The 20,377-nt window shown below is 42.6% G+C and overlaps 1 protein-coding gene across 1 annotated transcript; it reads right to left on the bottom strand.

The window, feature by feature from the left end:
- Positions 1-258: 258 nt before the first annotated feature.
- Positions 259-19,975, bottom strand: stum (stum, mechanosensory transduction mediator homolog). Its single transcript, XM_070988190.1, has 3 exons — positions 18,984-19,975; positions 7,652-7,838; positions 259-2,791 (listed from the first exon to the last, which is right to left on the bottom strand). The coding sequence occupies exons 1-3, from the start codon at positions 19,192-19,194 to the stop codon at positions 2,686-2,688; spliced, it is 504 nt and encodes a 167-aa protein (XP_070844291.1). The 5' UTR covers positions 19,195-19,975; the 3' UTR covers positions 259-2,685.
- Between the last annotated feature and the right edge of the window lie 402 nt (positions 19,976-20,377).

Here is a 20,377-nt window from a genome sequence, read left to right as displayed (position 1 = left end):
GCAGTCATGTCTGACCTGGGGACGACCTCTGCAGCGTCTGACGGAGTTTGATTGGCAAATAGCGGAGTTTTACTTTTTCTCCATTCTGCTGACAGTCACGTTCGATGGAGGAATGATCCTGGTGCATCCTCCAACTGTCATGATCCGCCTCTACTGTGCTCCACCTTGTGGATGTGAAATTAGTTTGAGAGACAAACAAACAAAAAAACTCCACAGCACAGTTTTCATGTCATGTCTAGGAGGCTCAGTAGCCATATCCAAAGTGTATGTTTATTCATGAGTCAGATGTGAAGTCTCACATCATGTATTTACATTAAAAATGTGCACATATTGAATCCTACAAGGAGAAGCACGACTCCATGATTTTGAGGCTGAATCCCTTTGAGCTGATTCTACTTAATGATTGTTTTAATACTGATTCACATCAAATTAAAGACATGCACAATCCAGTCGGCACTCAGTGATCAGAACTCAAACTTTTTTAATTGCAACATTCTTCATCAGTCAACTCGAACGGCCTGAAAGAAAATCCATGTTGCAAAGTCACAGAACTGAGCTACGGTCTTAAAATAGTTAAGTTAGTCTGTGTGTGCGTGTTACTCTACACAGTGACTTCACACCAAAGCTATGCATGCAGGGAACTGTACGTGGCAGTATGTTCATTCTACAACCGGAAAGCTAGCACAACACCACCATCGTTAAAAAAAACATTACATTAGTGAATATTCCTCCTCACACACACAGATGATTATAATAAAGTGTCCAAATAACAATTATTTCAGATCTACAAATTGCACCCAAACCCAAACAAAGCAAAGAAACTCCAGCATCACGGCTACAAAAACACTTGAGAGAACACTGGTCATCTGTAAGGCATAAAATATCACCACCGTCACAGCCATCATTATGATCATCATCGCCCGCTCCTCGCGCAAACACTGTACAACAGAAACACAGTCGTAAAAACAGTGGCACTCTTAAAAAGGCATTTGGCTAAGAAAACAAAGAGAATTCAGATCTACAAAGACACATCACCAGTAGAAAATCAGATGAAGAAGAGAGCACATGTATTTCTCCAGAGGCACGACCAATACTGTGATTTAAATACATGTATCTCCGCTTGTTTGCAGAAATGCTGCCTGAATCTATCCCATGTTACAAGGAAGGTAACAAGCTGCCGTTCACCTGGACTGTAAGGAGCATTTTGCCAAACGGCCCGGCCGGAGCCGAACACTCATTTCCTGCAAGCGCGCAGGCAGTGATTTCAATTCAGTGCGCCGCTTTCCATTAGCGTTGCAGCGAAGGCTAGATGGTTTGACTCCTTCAGTTTAAGGCTCTTTGACTTTTTGATACTCTGGGATGCTTCTCAGGGAAGCGAGCCAATGAGACAGTGCATGAGAAAGCTGATGTGGTATCATGGGAAAGGCTTTGTTTGGATCAACAGTTCCAAGGCAGTTGTGTTAAATATTAATAAACGTTTCGAGTCGTGTACATGTTATCTTTACTTATGACCTACAGACCTTCTCATATCAGTCACACACACAAACACCCACATGTTAATATATATATAATGTACACACGAAACAGTGAACTCAACGATCTAATTGTCTGAATTTCATATTAATCTCTTCTGGTGTTTAGGACGGCTTATGATTCCTATCAAACGAGGCAAAAACAGCTGTCAAAAACAAAGGAATTCAGTCACAAATTTGAATGACATTGCTGTAATTGTATCTTTGTCATAATGTGTCAGACAGGGTGTTGACTATGGTTCCCCAGAGTGGGAACCTGTTAATTAGAATACAGCGTTCTAATGACGTAAAATATCCCCTTGACACTGATTTACACATTTAAGAGCTGTGAAAATTAGAAGCGAGCGATCATCAGGAGGCATGAGTCACTCTCAACACGGCCCTGCAGTTTTAGCACGACACACATCTTGTGATCAGCGGTGAGATGCGGCGTGTTAAAGATGTGTTTGCTCATACAGTGAAACATTGCCCAAAAAGAACAAAACACTGCACCTACAGTGGCTGTAGATTAATGGACGGGTTGCAGAAACCTCCATCAGGATCAAGTTTGGTCACATGCTCCAGTTACGGGCATGTTACGGGCAGGAAACGCAGCGAAAGCACCAACAGACCACGTGACGGTAAAACTGGAATAAATCCAAAGGTGTTAAATGCTGTTTTGAGCCCAGGGATGTGATTTAGAAACACCTCTTACAGCAATTTGTATGTACAGCATGTGTGGGAGTTTTTTTTGTCATTCAAAAGTACAGAAGTTTTGGAAATCAACACCATTTTCTCGCACCAAGTCATCGTCCTTCCTCCTTCACTTCCTCCATCCTGTCGAGCAGCCTGGTGGTCGGCACATCTTTGTCAAATAGATCAAATAAAAAATATCAAAAGACAGAATTCAAAGATCACCATTAGAATCACTCAACAAATACGAACACGTTTTTCTTATCCACTGTGACTGTACAGTTTCAGTCTCTTTTCCCCGGCTCGGTCCTTCAGCTTCAAATGTAAATGTGGCCTGGTGTCAACCAATCACCAGCGTGCCCTCTGAAGGCTTCTCGACAGAGCGGCTGAGGCTAATTTAATTTCATGTTTCTGCTTCTCTCTGTGCTCCGGCATTTGAAAGACAGACAGCTACAGGTCATCACAAAGGTAAAGGTCACCATCACACGTCGGGGAGATTGAGGAGGTCAAACTGTCCGTGGGATCGATCAACAAATGAGAGAGCGACATCTCTCAGACGTCCTGAGGAAGACCCTGGTCTCTGTAGCCTGAGGAAGTGTGGGAGGGCAGACAGAGGAGGGGGGAGATGAAGAAAAGCCAGAGAAAGACTTTTGAGTGCTTGTAGAAATAACAACTGTGAAATTTATCTGGCTTTTAAGGCCCTTGGTTAAGAGTGCCTTAAAGAGCAACATGAAATTGCGAAACATTTACTCTGAACTTTTGACATTTCCATTTGATTTAATTGAGAGGAGCGAAAGCAAAGAGGCTGCCGGCAAGCAGAAGGAGCTGGGCTGCAGCATTAAGAGCTAATGCCTTATCAAATATTGGCTGGCAAGGTTGAGCTATTACAACCCCTTCCTCAAAGAGGCAAACCGTAATAATCTGGCTTGTATTTAGATTTCAAATAAATTGGAAATATTAAGTCCATCAGTGATGAAAAAGAAACCTGACTTATTAATGCACCAACATTTCTGAAAACTTAGCAGCATTTGCTTCATTCATTTTGGTTGAGATGGGCATTGTTTCAGTGGAAATGTGAAGAACTGTCAACGCTGATTTAATAAGTGTTACTTGTGTTGTTTGTAGTCATCACTTCTATTACCATAGATTTGAAACAATAGCTAATCACCTCCATCTGCAGTTTGCATCATACCATACCAAAAATAAGAACTAAAACACACGGGGAGGCGGCTTTTAGTTATTATGGCCCCTGATTGTGGAACAGCCTGCCGGAGAACCTCAGTGCCACAGAGACTGTTGATGTTTTTAAAAAGAGGCTCAAGACCCACCTTTTTAATCAGGCTTTCAATTGATTTATCTCATTCCTTTAATCAGGCTTCTTATCATATTTAATCTTTATTTGTATCTTATTTTAGTTGCATGTTTTAACGACATGTTTATTTACTATTTAATTCATTTACTCATTTTATTTCATTCAATGTTTATGTCTTAGTCCCCTGGTTTTTAGCTGCAGCGTTTCCTCATGGGGGCCCCCCCACACTGGGAGCTGTCTACTGATGGGGGCGCTGCCGAGGGGGCGGCTCTGGCCTGGGTGGCTGGAGGCCTCTGCACCTCAGGGTGGGGCCTCCTGTCTGCCTGGGTCGGGGTGGCCTCGGGCGGCGCTCCCTAGTCATGGGCTGGGGGCCCTCTCAGTGTGGATGGCCCCCAAAGATGGCTTATTCCTTGCCTTGTCCATATGGGTGTGTGCGCGGGTGTGTGTGTCCGTACGTGCGTGTCTGTGAGTCTCTATATGTCTCCATATGTCTCTATGTATTTATGGGGGCGGGAGGGCTGGGTTTTCTTTTTTGCTGTTTTTAGCCTCTGTGAGGCACTTTGTGTTGCTTTTAAGTATGAAAAGTGCCATATAAATAAAGTTTGATTTGAACAAAAGGGTGACGTAAAGTCATGTGCAAGCAACCTCTCTTTACATGAAAGACGAGAATGAGGCGCCTTCTTTAAACATAGATCCTCATTGGCTCTTGTTGGCGAGATGAAATGGAACATTCTAACTGGTCAAGTGAAGTGTCAATCAAAAGGTCAGAGTGTGGTGGCCATCTTCAGACCAACATGTTTACTGGAGTTAATTTGGAGGGACTGAACATCTTTTGGTGGATTATTATAATGCCTTGGACTAAATATCTTACAGGACTGGATCGTGTGGACCTTTGCCAATGGAACCAGACCATTTCTTATCAATTGGTGGATTACTTTGAGACTTTTTCTGTAAGTTTCCTCAATTTTATAATCAGTTGTTTGTTGTTGGTGTTATCTTGAAATGGCCCCCAGGCCTGTGGAGGAGCCAGCTATTGTACCAGGTTGTCCGTGGACCCCTGCAGAGATTTAGGCTGACTTTGTGAAGATACCAAACATAACATGTGATTCTGCCGCAGCCCAGATGAGAAAGCTTTAAATGAATGCGTTTGTAGGAATTTCTAAACCTGGGAAAGGTGGATATTTGTTCTGGTTTACTGAATATCTATGTTAAATATTGTAAAGCTGGCTATTCACTATTTCTGCGAGGTGCTTTTACATCGCTTCACAGTTTTATCAACTGGCTGTGGGACTGTTAGTAAGTAAAAGAAACACCTACCGTCAGAAACTTTGGTCCATGAAGGAGGAGATCAGTGGGGGGAGAGAAGAGGCATGACAGTCAGTTAGTGATGAAAACCAAGAACTTCATTATTAAAGTAATATTATACAGAAGCTGACTGGGTCAAAGTCCCACAAATCAGGCTTTCTGGACAAAAAGACACATTCAAGGGTAAAGAAAAACCTGCTGTCAGCCCAAAGTGACCTTGCTCTAATTCAGATACATTACATGATCAAATGAACACAAATACAGTAACATAACCCTGGTTTGCAGGATCGATACGGAGACAGGAACAGAGGGAGACATAAAAAACAAAAGAAAATGAGGTGGAGAGGGAAACTGGGGGGGCGGGCAGAGAGTGGGAGGAATAACGTGAGAGAGTGAAAGAGAGGTAGCAAGGATGTGGCGAGATCAAGGAACAATCATTAGATAGAGAAAGAGACAGAGGGGAGGCGATCAGTGGGAGGCAAATAATACCACGATCATTAGATAGATGGAGAAAGAGGAGAGAGGGAGTGGAGCCGAAGAAAGAAGAGAAGGAGGGCTGTTTGTAGAGATGGAGGTAAAGCAAGAAAGAAGGCATTGATCATATGCAACACAGCCTCATTAGAGGGGGAAGGAGAAAACGGTTAAATATGCCACATTATCAGAGAGATTCACTGCATGGAGGAGAGAGAGGGAATAGATGAATGAGAGCAGAACTCCCATAGCTACAAAGACATTATTGTGGTGATAAATAGCTGAATAATAATTGATCGTAGAAGATCAACATTCATGATTTCACCCTGAGAATCAGGCCTTCGGTGCTAACAGGAAAATGGTTCTCATATTCAACATAAATATTCAATAAGCTGCTAGCCGTGAGCGCTAACACGAGTATAGATTTTAGCAGCAGCAGTTGAATACGACGTGTGCCCAGAGGCCTGAGCAACAGTGGGGAGCAGTGAACAAAAACACAGGGCGGGGGGGCCTGCTCACACCCACACACACACGCACACACACATCACTGTACCTCACACACAAACACACAGATCCTTGCAGGCGTGTGCGAGCTAACACGCATTTGGTTGCACATGCAGGCAGCAATTACCTCACATGGGCACACTCATACACACAAAGGAGACAGAGCTGTGGTAATTCAAAGGCTGCCTCAGTGCTATGAGGGAACAGTGACTCTGTGTGTGTGTGTGTGTGTGTGTGTGTGTGTGTGTGTGTGTGTGTGTGTGTGTGTGTGTGTGTGTGTGTGTGTGTGTGTGTGTGTGTGTGTGTGTGTGTGTGTGTGTGTGTGTGTGTGTGCACGCGCTCTTGTTCATGCTTCAGTGCCTGAGGAGAAGACACTGCTTTCCGACAGAGAAGGCAGTAAAATTACCTCTCTGTCTCTGTTCTGTGTGCGTTTACCTCTGCCTCTTTCTTTCTTTCCTGTATCTGATGTTTTCCTCTGTTGTGCAGAGCCGCTGCCATTATTATATTCTATATTTTTGTGCCTCCACGCCGGCGACACCTGTGGCTTGAGGCATTGTTTGTCTGACGGTCCGTGCGGATGTCGGCCCCCGTTCTTGAGAGCATGATATCTCAGCAAGGCCTTGAGAGAATTTCATCAAATTTGGCTCAAGCATTCATTTGGACGCAGGGATGAACTGATTAGATTTTCATCGTCAAAGGTCACTGTGACCTCGCTGTGAGCTCACGTCCGTCCCATTCCCGAACATGATATCTCAGAAACGCCTGGAGGGAATTTCATTACATTGCATCTGGGAGAAATGAGCACTTGGACTCAAGGAGGAACTGATCAGAATTTGGTGGTCAAAGGTCTTAAAGGTCCATAAGTCAAGAATTCATATGCTTCTTATGACAAGATTTCACACAAATGAAGTGATAACATTTTATATCGAAAAGGTCAAAGGTCAACTTCATAATGTTCTTCAAAAACACTTTTCTGGCCATTATTCAACACCATAAATCAGAAACAGAAGGGGAGATTGTGGCCATATTTCATCTTTGTATGTGAAGATGTGTGTCATGAAGCATCCATGTTTTACAGTTTGCAGCTTCTTTGCAGCAACATCCATATTTGAAGCCTTGTCTGCTGACATGACATGGTGTTCTATTAGAATCAGCTTTATTCTTCCACAGCTCACCGTAGACAGGGTGAAGGCGGTTATCCGAGATAGGTTTGATTTTGTCCCTCGTCCTCCTGTTGGCCACTACCTCCACACTGCCCACCAACCTGATCACCTCTCTGGCCTTCCTTAATAGCTTGTTGAAACTGCCACCACCCCAAGCACACAAGCACCAAGAAGAGAGCACCAGCTGTGACAAACTGATTGGAGATCAGTAGGAGCCTGCACACTCTGAAGGATCTGAGTCTCCTCAGGAAGAGCCATCTGCTCTGTCCCTTCTTTAAGAGGGCTTCAGTGTTTTTTTTTTAATGTATTTGGACCCCAAGGCGCTTGAATGAGTCCAACGTCTTCACTTTCTCTCCCTGGACGACAACCAGGACAGGGGGCCTCCTGCAACCCGACAGTTTGGAGGAGGTATACAACCACACGACAGTAATTCTAGTTCTTACCGTTAACAAAGCCTCTGAAAAGACAGATGTGCGTGCGTGCGTGCGTGTGTGTATGTGACGTTTTGCATAAGTATTGCAATTTGATTTTCATGCTGTGAAAAGCTGTTTGGATGAAACTTTGAACTCAACCACCTACTGCATGTCATGCGTGAGACAGACAGACAAAAGAAAAAGGAGACAAGACTAAAATAAAAAAGAGAGGTGAAGAGAACAGACAAGAAGACTGTCAGACAGAAGACAGACCGGTACTGACTTGCCAGGATGACCATGTCCATTCCCCAGAAGATACTCATGATCCATCCAACCATGATAACAGCTGTCAGTATCTGGATGAGGGCTGCTGCCACGTTGAGCCAGAACACACAACAAACACCTCGCTCTGAGATCAGCTCACTGCGAGCTCCACACAGCACCGTGAAGGCTGAGATGAAGGTGCCTGTGGGGCAAAAACATCCTGTTAGCACAAACAAAAACTCTTTTAACAGTTGTAAAAAAAGCTCAATCCTGATGCTAATGCTAATAGCATGCTAATATGCTGCCAATGACTGTACACTAACATGCATATATTTAGCAGGTTATGATCACAATGTTCTTAGCTTAGCATGTTAGCATTGGCCAATTAGAATGAAGGAGCTGCACAAAGTGATCATTGTCACAGCCAGTCATAATAGGAGATGTCCAGAAGTCTATCATCTCAAATAAAAACTGAATCAAACTTTCTTCTGCTTACAAGAAATTACAGGTTCAGCACAGTGAGGCAGATTGTAGACCGAGGCTACTTGACATGGCCATATCTCACACTGTCCACTCAGTGAGTGAGTCAATATTTAAGAGGCCGAGTATTTGGCGGCGGCAGGAGTGGTGCCTTGGAAAAGAGCACAGAAAGACGCCAACATATCGATGGTCACATCCACCGAGCTGAAAACAGGATTATCTCTGTGGACAAGCCTCGTCCGCCTGCATGGAATCCGAAATCGCTCCTTATCCTGTTATCTGGAGACCTGGATCTACAATGGCCCCATTCAAAGGACAGTAAACGCACCGTGTGTGCATGTGTCGCATAGAGAAGCACACAAACCTGATAATTTCATTACAGGATGTTTTGCTTTAATTGTGATTTGAACATTTTATTTCTAAATATGGCATCAGTGCATTAAATCTGTCAACCTAAATAAAATATGTCTTTCTTACGGCAGAAAGAAAAAAAGAAACAATTCAAATCTGAGAGAAGTACAAAAGCATCATTTCTACATTTAAATCACTCTTCTTATATGACTTTTCCTCACATGCAGCAACTTTCCCCAACTCTGTTATCAAATCCTGAGAAGGACGCAGCCAAGGCAGTTCCTGAGAATAATTTACCATCCAATCATTTCCACCATCTGGGCCCAGTCTCTCAATGATTGCAGGAAAACATGCAACACCTCCTAAAATGAAAAAGGTTTTGCAGAATACAAACAGCACACTTATGACATTAACAAGCGTGAAACAGAGTGGCCATGTTGCACAGTGCACCTCTTCTCACCTGCAGAATTATTCAAATGATGCACCCAAGTCTTGTTCCCAAATACAGTTTTATACTGCCCATCCTTCATTTCCCGTCCCGTAAATGTTACATTACTCCTCCCCTGACGGTGGGACTTGTATAATTGTCCATATTTTTAATTCTAAGCATTTTTGGAGACATGCCAGTTTACATTCAACATCTCAAGAATTCAGACTGCATAAACAGCCTTCATGGGAGTCTGAATTACAGCAAAGTCACTAAACCAGCTGGTTAAGATGAGCTGAATGAAATGTATGAATTCAGAGAGTCTCATTGAGTATAAAATGTCTTTTGCAGAACTGTCTGCTTAGGAGGTGTTTTCTTAGCGATTGAGTCATTACGTCCAAGAAATATTTTCATTTGTACATAAATTATTCACAGACTCAGCTGATGTCTTCCTCTCTGCAGGCTCTTTGTACCCTTTTTGCAAATACTGAACTGAATGCCGTGAATACTGAATGCGACACAAGAAATGCCTGGTGGGCGTCGAGTGCATCATGGCCTTGGCCCTTCTCTTTCTGCTGGTTCCACTTCTTGTCACATTGCAGGAATTCAAATAACAGTGCAAGCCAAGCAGGTGGGGGGAGGGAGGAACAAGAACGGCTGCGCTGCCAGCTGCATCTTGTTTCTCAAGAGTGAGGAAAGGCCAAAGTCGACTCATGTAGAAGTTAGCTTTGTATCACTTCTCTTCTCCCAGTCTGTTTCTGTGTTTTTCTCTCTGTCTGCTTTTCTGTTTACATATCTCTCTCTCTCATTAACCATAAATTTGCAGGCAAACTGAGGGCCCTGTCATAATGAAGCTTTCTATAGAAACACAGTATACTCAGTCGACCCATAGTCTTTGACAAATCTGAATGTACACCATAATATTTACTTTCACATGGCCTGCACTGGCCTTATCTGGAATGGTTTCCAAAAACTCTAGGACAAGCACAATCCCAGAATAGTAAGCAGACCCTGAAAAGTTGAGGGGGAAAAAAAAACTGTTTACATGTGAAAGAGGAGCGATGAATTAGACACTTTTCCTTTCAAGCTTCTCGCCGATGCTCATTTCAAAGCATCTCACAGAAAGAGCAGCAGTGGGCTAAAATGAGATTCCACCCAAAGCCGATATGGTCTGATCAGACAGAGAAATGTTCAGGTCGCAGAGGCCACACCCACCAGCAGATGCTCTGGCTGCTGATGGAGCTGCCCACCTCCAGACATGAGCCATGATTGACAGCAAGCCAGCGGCTGAATGGTTACACATCACCTCCATCTTTGGCATGTAAAACAGGATTTATACGGTCTGGCTGCTGTCAGTTTTTCAGGTACCAGTCGTGTGTGGTGTTCACTGAACAGTGGGTTTCTGTCAGTCGTGTTGGAAGGAGCGAATATTTCCTGTACCTGACAACAGGATCAACATGTAGGCATAGATCCATTAAGGCTGCAGCAAATGATTCATTTCATGATTGATTAATCTGTATTTTCATTCAGTTTACTGTTTGATCTATAAAATTTCAGGAAATAGTGAAAAGCAAAAGCAATGAGAAGCCCACAGTGACAGCTTCAAATGACTTGCTTTGTCTGACAGTCCAGTGCAGCTGATAGGGGCTCACAAAAATGAGTAAATACACGTTTGAGAATTTGGAATCCATAAATATTTTATATTAGGTGACTATTTAGCCACTTGGGAGCAGCGGAAACAAGCTGTTAAGCAACCACCTGCCATGTTATCACCTTTTAGTTGATGAGCTTCACACATTAAGCAAATACAGAGTGATTGGCATTCATTTGGAGTCATGTTTCTGGCCATCTGACACGTGAGCCCAATATTCATTCAATTTTAGCTCAGTTTTTGGTCTCTATCAACAACTTAGAGACATATTCAGGGATAACCACACTGTTTGTAACATGTTGGGTGTTGACTGAATTAATGCTCAGCCACATAGCATACAGCTAACACACTGCTATCTCTACCCCAGTATGGTAACTTGGAAGGGACACACAGAAGCTAACGACAGAAGCCTATGCAAGTTGTACAGGCCAGATTCAGATTGCTTACAGGAAGCTTTTATTGTGAAGAAGTTGTAGAAAGTTAGTGGAAATAGTGCTCTCCTTCAATAAAAACAGGCCCAATCAATCAGATATGGACAAATTCTGCACTATTCTGTCAGCAGGTCAGTTTTAAATATTGCAGGGAGGAATAGTAGGAACAGAAACAGCCACAGTGAGCTGAAAAGAGCTTCAGGCGACGGCCTTGTGACCAAACAAACTTTTCCTTGCTTTGCTGTGCAGTGAAGAAACACTCACATCGTAACAGCGTGGCTTGATTTCTCGGTGCAGTTCACAACATCATGGCACAGTGACCTCACTACTATGGAAAAACCCTATTTGTTACATGGTGCTGGGCAGAGAGTGACAGGGTTTTTAAACATTTTGAGCCTTTTGTGGCCAAAAACACTGATGAGAGTATTGAGGACATAAGCAGCTTACTGGAAAATTCACCTGTTATGTATCTGATCAGTGAAGTACTTTTCAGAGAAAAGCTGCTCTGCTGAAATGGTTGCAGTTACTGGCATCCAAGAGATCAGCATCTGATTCTCATTTTTCATCAAAGATTCTTTGAGCAGACGCTCATGTTACAAAATAAATCATGAGATATATAATCATTAGATATTTTCATTAAGGAAAATATCTAAAATAATTTGAAGGAAATGTTCTGTTCACGTTAGATTAATTCCACACCGCAGGCAAAATCAAAGCAGCAAAAACAACAAAAAAAAAGATTAATTATTTCCCTGTTCCACACTTTGTAGCTGCGGGCCTCATACAGTGCCTTTCAGACTGCCAATGATTGAATTGCACCAAGCAAACCCTCAAGGAAATGGCTTGCTGTGTATGAATGCTAAACACTAACACTAAAGGTTCAGTGAGCTTTTAATGTTCCTGGTTTGAGAAATCTACTCTAACAATGCTCTGTGTGCGAAAAGCTCTTGGATCCTCTGTATGTAACATGCACGAGACCTGGGCGGTGAGGACATTTTGGGTGGCCCTCAGTTTCTGACACACCGTCAAAGGGCGTTTTGAGGGTTCAGACTTGGTTTTAAGGCTAAGGTTCAGATAAGGGGCCAGAGAAAGCATTGTCAAGTACAAATCTGTCTGCGTGCATGTGTGCACCTAGACATTACCCAGACTAATGACCATAATTACACACAGAACTCTACGAAGCACCCACTGCTAGTGTGGGAGGTTAATGATGGAGTGTAAGAGTGTGAAAGACGGAAAGAAACAAAGACAGAAAGAAAGGGAAAGAGACAGACATTTAAGGAGAAAAAAAACGGGGGGGGGGCAATCGAAGGAAAAGGGGAAATTAAAGGAGAAAGAACAGCAGTGTTGGGCAAGTAACTTGAACAATATGATAAGTTTGATGTCGCTGATTGAAAAAGTAATTACATCAATTTACTTATTGCGCAGAAAATAGATTTGGACCAGAAAGATCAAATTCTGATAATTCGGTAATTTCGGGGTATTTGTGGTTCTCAGAAAAATGTATTAGTCATATTATAGGCTTTCCTTATAATACATCACACATCCTGCAATGACTGTGGCCGCCACAATCACATACAATGGCGTTACTGGTGCTTGCTCTACAACCACCCCCCTCCACCCCCTCCCCCCAAAAAAACAATGTTTAACAAGCATCAAGTTTTCGGTTTAATGACCAGCAGCAGCTCAGCCCTAGTGACTGCATATAGCTCTCAAGAAGTCTCATCTTCACGGTGAAGCAGTGGGCCTCAAACATTCTCCAACTTAGCAGGGGATAATGAAAGCTAGCTAGCTGTACTCTCCTGCAGCCCATGCCCTATGCTAAGCTATCATGTACCAGAGCAGTCTCTCCATTGAACACGCAGAAATGAGAGTGATTCATAAAAAATGTTTGCATTTATGCAATTAATTTATTCAAAATTCTAATCTCTTGCACAACGTGTGCTGAACAAAAAAAATACAGTTATCACATTACTGTGGAGTTACCGAGTGGAGTAAGAGAAGAAAACTTGGTAATGTTAGCCAAACTGTACTGTAAGTACAGCACATACTGCATAAACAAACACTTTTTAAATGTCTTAGCTGAATCTGCCAATTCCATCAAAACTGTCAACAGGACTCAGATATTTACAGAGAGCTTCTGCATTCTTGGATGCTGACGTGTAAAGAAAACACCGCCTGCACCTTCACAGGCTTCCTGTTACAGCTGAGATGGAACAAAATTTCACCAGCTGTTTAGCTATTTGTTTTGGTAAGCCTGCCAATCGTAACCCACAAACAGTCAGCTTGTCAATGTGTCTGACGTTGCCAAATACCAGTACACTAATCTTCATCTATATCTTGTGTTTGCAACCTGATCAGTTCATCAGAGAAAAGCTTCATCCGTGTACAAATGAAAAAACAGCCTATCTCTGGGATTAAACCTGCTCTTGGGCTTTCATTTACAAAAACAACATCAGGAGTGTTGGACATGTTACAGCACAGGTCGTCAAACCATCTTGGCATCACATGGGAATGTTTGTACATGACTGCATCTCATAGCAACACCTCTCAGCTGCAGCAATTCATTCAGCAATATGGTCACATCCTGCTGTATAGAGCCCTTTTTATAAGTCTCGCAGCCGTTCACAATGAGTGCAACTGAGTCTGAGTGTCGATCAGAGTCAGAAGACAGGCTGTGGGTGGTGATCGCCTGAAAAAATTAACCCAATAACATTTTCCATCTGTCCATGAGCCTGACATTAAAACTAGGCCTAACTCTGATCGAACTGTGGCTTTTAACCTACAGCTCATTCATAATTAATTTGGTTAAAATGCCAAGGAAGTGCCCTCTAGATTGCCCTTAGTGGAGAAGACATAAATAAGTGCCCTCTAGGATGCCCTTCCAGTTGAGAAAACTTGATGCAGGGCCCTCCAGGGTCTCTTCTAGTGGAGTACCCTAGTGGCTCCCCTCATTATAGAATAGGGTTCGGATCTGTTTCACCAACAGAAATGTCCCTATGTTGGATGGTTGGTTGAATGGCGAGCCCATTCAGTCCATATAAAGATAGAAACACACACACGCACACTTCCAAACATCCAGAGGCGAGATGTCAACACGACCACATAACCTGATGCCAGTATCGCATGTCATCAATCACACACTCGTGCTCACACACATTGACCCACACACTCACACGTGACCTCTGCTGCCCACACACTCATACCGAGGGCAAAAACATATATTCACTTTATCTCTGTGTGTCAAAGCCTCATGCTTTCCAATCCTCTTAAGGCAAGGATGGTAACAGTGCTGAGCCGTCGTTTCCTTCACAATAAGTATCTGTAATTATTTACAAGCCGACAGCTCTTGAATTCATTTAGGCTGCGCTGACTTAGAGCTTCTGGGGTGCTCACCAATGGATTTTTACTCTGTCTTCATCACATTGCAGGGACAATTTAAGGTTCTGGCAACTTAACGTCAGGCGTGATTAATGTAAAGTTAAAACAAGTGGACCGCAGAGGAGGCAGTTGTCAGATTGAATCCTCCAACTCGCTGTGGTGCTCTGGGTAGTAGACCCTGGACTCTTTATTTTCAGTCTATGGTGTGGAAGAGACTTTTTCTCATTACAAAAAATCTGGTGTGAAATGTAATCTGTCAAAGAACAACATGCACATGTGAACTTATCGTTCTGTATCTGACAGTTTTCCAGTCTGACGTTGACACCAGAAATTACCAGCAACCATTCCTTGACAACAGTTTCTCTGGTGTCAAAGTCAGACACCAGAATGACTTTTTTCATTTAAACTCACGACAGAAGTCAGGAATAGTTTAATCCACTTATTTACTTTCTTGTTGAGAGTTAGATGGTGCACTGACTATTGTGTGGGGCTAAAGCCAGGAGGTAATTATGTTAGCTTAGCATAAAGTGAAACAGGGGGTGAACAGAGAGCAGCTATATTGCTTGTTTATTCAATACACAAAGCGCAATGTGAAAAGGACAAGTTGTGGGAGTTCAGTGCTGTACAGTAACTCTTCCTTTGCACAGAGGTGCATGGGCGGACAGATGAACTGTTCACTGGTAACCATGTTTTTTAACTTCAGACAGAGCTCTCTGTGTTTTTATCTCCGACCGACGTCCAACCTTAATTTCTTTTAAAGGAATTCATAATTGACATTTTATGAACTTGATTCGCTCTCTTGCTGCGAGGTTGAAAAGAGGCTTTTTCTACCACTATCATGTCTGTGCAGCAAACATGAAGCTACAGCTAGCTACAGTTAGCCTAGCTTAGCGTAAAGACTGGAAAAACAGAGAAACAGCTAGCTTGGCTCCTGTGAAACTGCAATCTCTCGATTACACGCTTCAATATTTGTGCATAGTTAACAAACATGAACAAGTTAGTGAACTTTGGTGCTATGAGCAGATTTTGTAACCTTTGGAAAGAGCTAGTCTAGCTGCTTCCCCATTTCTTTAACCATGACCACAACGTCCCCTAACCTTAACCAAGTTAATGCTTTTTTTTTTAAAGAGATTTTAATCTCAATGAGGCTTTTACCTGGTTAAATAAAGGATATATAATGCTATTTTATACGAAACCATGATCTGCCCTTAAAGCTTTGCCAAGTCATTTTTGTGCCTTAAGCTAACCAGACCATAACCACAATGTTGTTGGATCATGAGAGCTAGCATGTGCATGGACCACTGATATACTTTGTCATTTAATTTGTCAGACTTGTTGTCCATGCACAGTACCTCCAGCACAGCTACGAAGAAGCATGTTAGTGAACAAAGGACCAGTCTGTGGGTTTTAGTGGCATCTAGTGGTGAGGTTTCCAATTGCAAATGACTAAATACCCCTCCTCCTCATCCTCCATTTCTGCCAATATATTGTATCGTAGAAAATGTGACTTGAGTTTTGAAAGTTAGTATTTCCAGTTCAGATAAGGTTTCAGGTGCTTTCAGGTAAGTGTTTCTTACTGAACAGCTTCTTTTCACAGCAGCAGACGTACACACAATACAACACAAAGGAGCAAGGTGGCCTGAACTGACTCTGTAGATCTATTGAGCTATAAAAGTGTCACACAGTATTTTCCATTTTAGCATGAATGTGTGTGTGTGTGTGTGTGTGTGTGTGTGTGTGTGTGTGTGTGTGTGTGTGTGTGTGCGTGCGTGTGTGTGTCCTTATTAATATACCTGTGAGTGTGTGTCTGCAGGAGATCGTGTTCTGCTCTGACTCTCATCCAAATTCAATTACACATTTCTAAATTTTATTTTGGCTGCAGGATGAATAGAACAAGCCGCTGTTTTCAGTCTCAGTCAATTAGACCCAAATGGCATTGACACACACACACACGCACGCACGCACACACACACACACGCACGCACACACACACACACACACACACACACACACACACACACACTCAGTCTCTCTCTGTCTCACTCACTCACTCACTCACACACGTGCATTGTGTTCATTTCAGTCAGTGTTGTCATGGCAACTAGCCGCAGCTATTCAATGAAATGTCAAGGCATTCAGGCCAACCTACATCTACACTCACACTGTGAAGACACACACACACACACACACACACACACACACACACACACACACACACACACACACACACACACACACACACACACACACATCGATGAGGTGTTTTCTTTCATACATGTTGGGCACAATTTTTGAGGTAGCATGTAAGGCTAACTGGCCTGGAGGGGGAAAAAATGATTATTTAGCTCATGGTGTGAGCTGACCTTGTTTTCCTACACGCCTGTTTAACATTTACTGCAGAAAGGTTGCAACAAAAAGATTGTAGGATGTGTGTAAAAGTGAGGGAAAAGGATGATGGGAGTAGAGATTTCGGAGGGAAAGCACAGTGAGAGGGAGGAGATGAAGAACAGAGGGCAAACACACATAACAGGTCTCCAGAGTTATGACCAACAGATCAGGGCGAGGGGCCGAGATGGACTCTGATCTGATTTTTATTTCTTTAATTGCTACATATTTCTGTCATTTTAATTGCTGCTGCTGCTTTTGAACCCATCTAGATTAATGAATGACATGCGGTGTGTCTGTGTGTCTGGCTCCACAGGCTGTCATGTACTAAGTGACAATCAGCATATCGCTGAGGCTGATGCTTCGTCCTGTGTGTGTGTACACGTATGTGTCTGTGGCTGCCAGATGTTACATAATTTTACTATACACAGACATAAGCAGGGAAATTAGATGGAGAAGGCAGAGGCCTCCCAACAATAGGGAATGATCAGGATCTGGATCTGCACAGTCTTAGAATACTTAAATCTTGAGATTGTTAGAATTTATGGCTGAGCTGTTGTGTTGCATTGTGTTGGATTTTAGCGGTGAGCCCAATAAAGTGACCACTGAGTGTATGTCACTGATCAAATATTTTATACTTGAAGACCCAAAGAGAATGTACACACTGTATACACTAAATACACTTTAGTGTATTTCACGTGCCGTTGGCGTTCCTTCCGTGTTGTTTTGAGCACTAAAACTGCAGTGAATGTGGTGATTAGGTGGGTGAGGCGCCTGCTCAAATGCACCTCTACCTTTGCAGCAGAGTGCACCACCTTCTATTCAATTCAATTCAATTCAATTCAATTCAATTCAATTCAATTCAATTCAATTCAATTCAATTCAATTCAATTCAATTCAATTTTATTTGTATAGCGCCAAATCACAACAGAAGTTGTCTCAGGACACTTTCCATATAGAGCTGGTACAGACCAAGCTCTTTTATCTACAAAGAAACCAACAATTCTTCTATGATCCTCTAGGGGGCAGCACAGGGGGCATCAGTGTAAAGAGCTAATTTTGCCACCAGAAAAGATCCACTGGACTGACTCAATTCAACTTGTAGCTGAACTTTGTAACTCAAGCTGAACAACCTGTTACTGTTTAAATGTCGTCTGAAATGAGCTACAAGCCACTAAGATTACATCCTAAAGCTACACTCAAGGTTTCTCCCCATGATGATACAAATGTTGAGTTCAGTCACAGCGATGCTGTCGCTGCCCATAATGATGAGACCTGTGATGGATCTTTATACCCAGACTGAACCAGACTCAGACTAATGGCTGAGTGTATTTACACCCTGAAACTCACGTTCAGCGTTGGAAGAAGTACTCAGATCTTTTGCTTAAGTAAAAGCAACAATACCTCAGTGTAGAAATTTTCTGCTAAAAGTCCTGAATTCAAAAGCTGACTTTAGTGAAATGGAGAAGCATTTGCATCAAAGTCCACTTTAAGAATCCAAAGTAAAAGCACTTGTTATGCAGAATGGCTGATTTCAGAATAACATATAATAAAGCAAAGTACCTCAAAATTGCACTAAAGTACAGTGCTTGAGCAAATATATGTAGTTACTTTCCATCACAAGGTGTGAATGTCTTTTTTTCCCCCACACACATATGCATGCACACAGATAAGACACACACACACACACACACACACACACACACACACACACACACACACACACACACACACACACACACACACACACACACACACAGAGGCAGATTCAGGGAGGAAAAAAATGCATTCTGTGTACAGTCATGCAAACAGAAATTTTTTTTTCCGAAGATGATTAAAGAGAAGTCAAATAAATTGTTCGTGTGATGAGTTTTGTGTGAAACTGGTCACGGCTGGACACAGCTTAAGGGTATTTTCTAAACTAATTTCGGTTTTATTCACTGCCTGCAAACTTCCCATGCACCTTCCATGCCCACTCAGCATCCCCCTCTGCTTTCTCTTTGATTTTCTGCCTTCATGTTTGTTGATCTTGTTGTTTGCTGTCAAGCCCGCTCGCACCACAGCTATAAACTCCCCACTCTGCCTCTTGTTTCCCTATTTTCAACCCTCCGTGTGTCTCACGCTTGCTCTCTCTTCAGGTCTTTGTTTGTCTGGGTTTGTGGTCGGCTCCTCTGAAATTTACACGCAGAGACGCAGTGAATACAGATAGAGAGAAAGAGAAAAGTGTGATTCCAGACTTACCGAGTCCAGGTATGAAGGTGTTCAGAAACAGACAGATGACAGCCAGAGGGAAAGGCATTGTGGGTATCGCAGCCCGCAGAGGTCCCTTCTTCTCCCTGACCTCCACCACCACTCCTCCACCTGCTGTAGGGGCCCCGACCATGGCTTTGGCTCCAAGATTGTCCCCCGTCTTAACATGACCCTGCTCTGTTCCCCCTTCTTTCTGTGCCATCTCTCTGCCTGTCTTTCCTTCTCTCTGGTTTATCCTTAAATCTAAAAATGGTTGTTGATAAGCTGGTAAAAAGATCAGTGGGGGCTGATTGTATCCTTTGAGAATCAGATCAGAAGTCACCACCTATGTGACGTTCTCTAGCAAATAAATAACATTAACAGTTACCTAAAGTAGCATAAATATATGGTAAATTGATGAAAAAAAATCAATATATGTCCGTAGAATAAGCAGAAATATTTAATTCCATTTCAGAGGAATACAGTGAAAAGTCAACTTTAAAAAGCTTCAGATTGATCCAATTAATATCCTGCTGCCTAACAGCTTCTCAGCAGTATTCAAGCAAATTTCAGTCTTCCCTGGGAAGCACAAATTTCTCTGATAGACTCTGAAATTCCTTTCAGTCACCACACGGGCTGAAGTAAAGCAAGTCTGAAGTAAAGCAAGATTTTTCCCAGGAGAAATCTCCTCAAGGCAGCGGACTCATTCAAATGCCTCGAAGTCCTTAAAAGTGAGAGCGCTGTCTCGTCAGAGGTCAGTGATATCTGCCGTTTGTTTCCTTTTCCAACATGTTCTTCAGGAATGTTCAGTCAGTGGCAGTTCCTCCTAAAAAAAAATCCTTGAAGGATGTGCAGCTCTTTTCAGTAATTTCCTCTGAAGTCACTTTCTTTCTTTCTTTCTTTCTTTCTTTCTTTCTTTCTTTCTTTCTTTCTTTCTTTCTTTCTTTCTTTCTTTCTTTCAGTCAAATCACGTTCAACCCACACACCTCTCCAAGACAAAGTGCACACAGCAACCCCCCTTTTTCTACTATGTGTCCCTCTCTCTCTCCCTCACTCTGCATCCCACCACTCACCATCCTCTCCCTCCATTTAAAGGTACAGTGCACAAATAGTGTTCCCATTTAATGAGATCACATTCAGTGCACCTGATTAACAAGTGATTAATGGCTAAATGCATTCGGCTCTCATTCACACTGATCGTGTATGGGCTGATCATCAACCCTTGAAATGTTTGCCATAGCTTAATGTGAACAGATTATTGCTCTGTTTGTTTACATTTATTCAATTCATTCACAGAGATTTAAGTGAGCAGAAAGAAACGATGGCTTAGAGAGAGAAAGAAACATTTGCAAATATCCGAAATCTGCACTAATAGTTCATTACAGCTGATGTTGGTCATAATGTTG

The sequence above is a fragment of the Chaetodon trifascialis genome, chromosome 19, assembly GCF_039877785.1.
Source record: "Chaetodon trifascialis isolate fChaTrf1 chromosome 19, fChaTrf1.hap1, whole genome shotgun sequence".
NCBI lineage: Eukaryota > Metazoa > Chordata > Actinopteri > Chaetodontiformes > Chaetodontidae > Chaetodon > Chaetodon trifascialis.
This window is presented reverse-complemented; position numbering and strand designations above follow the sequence as displayed.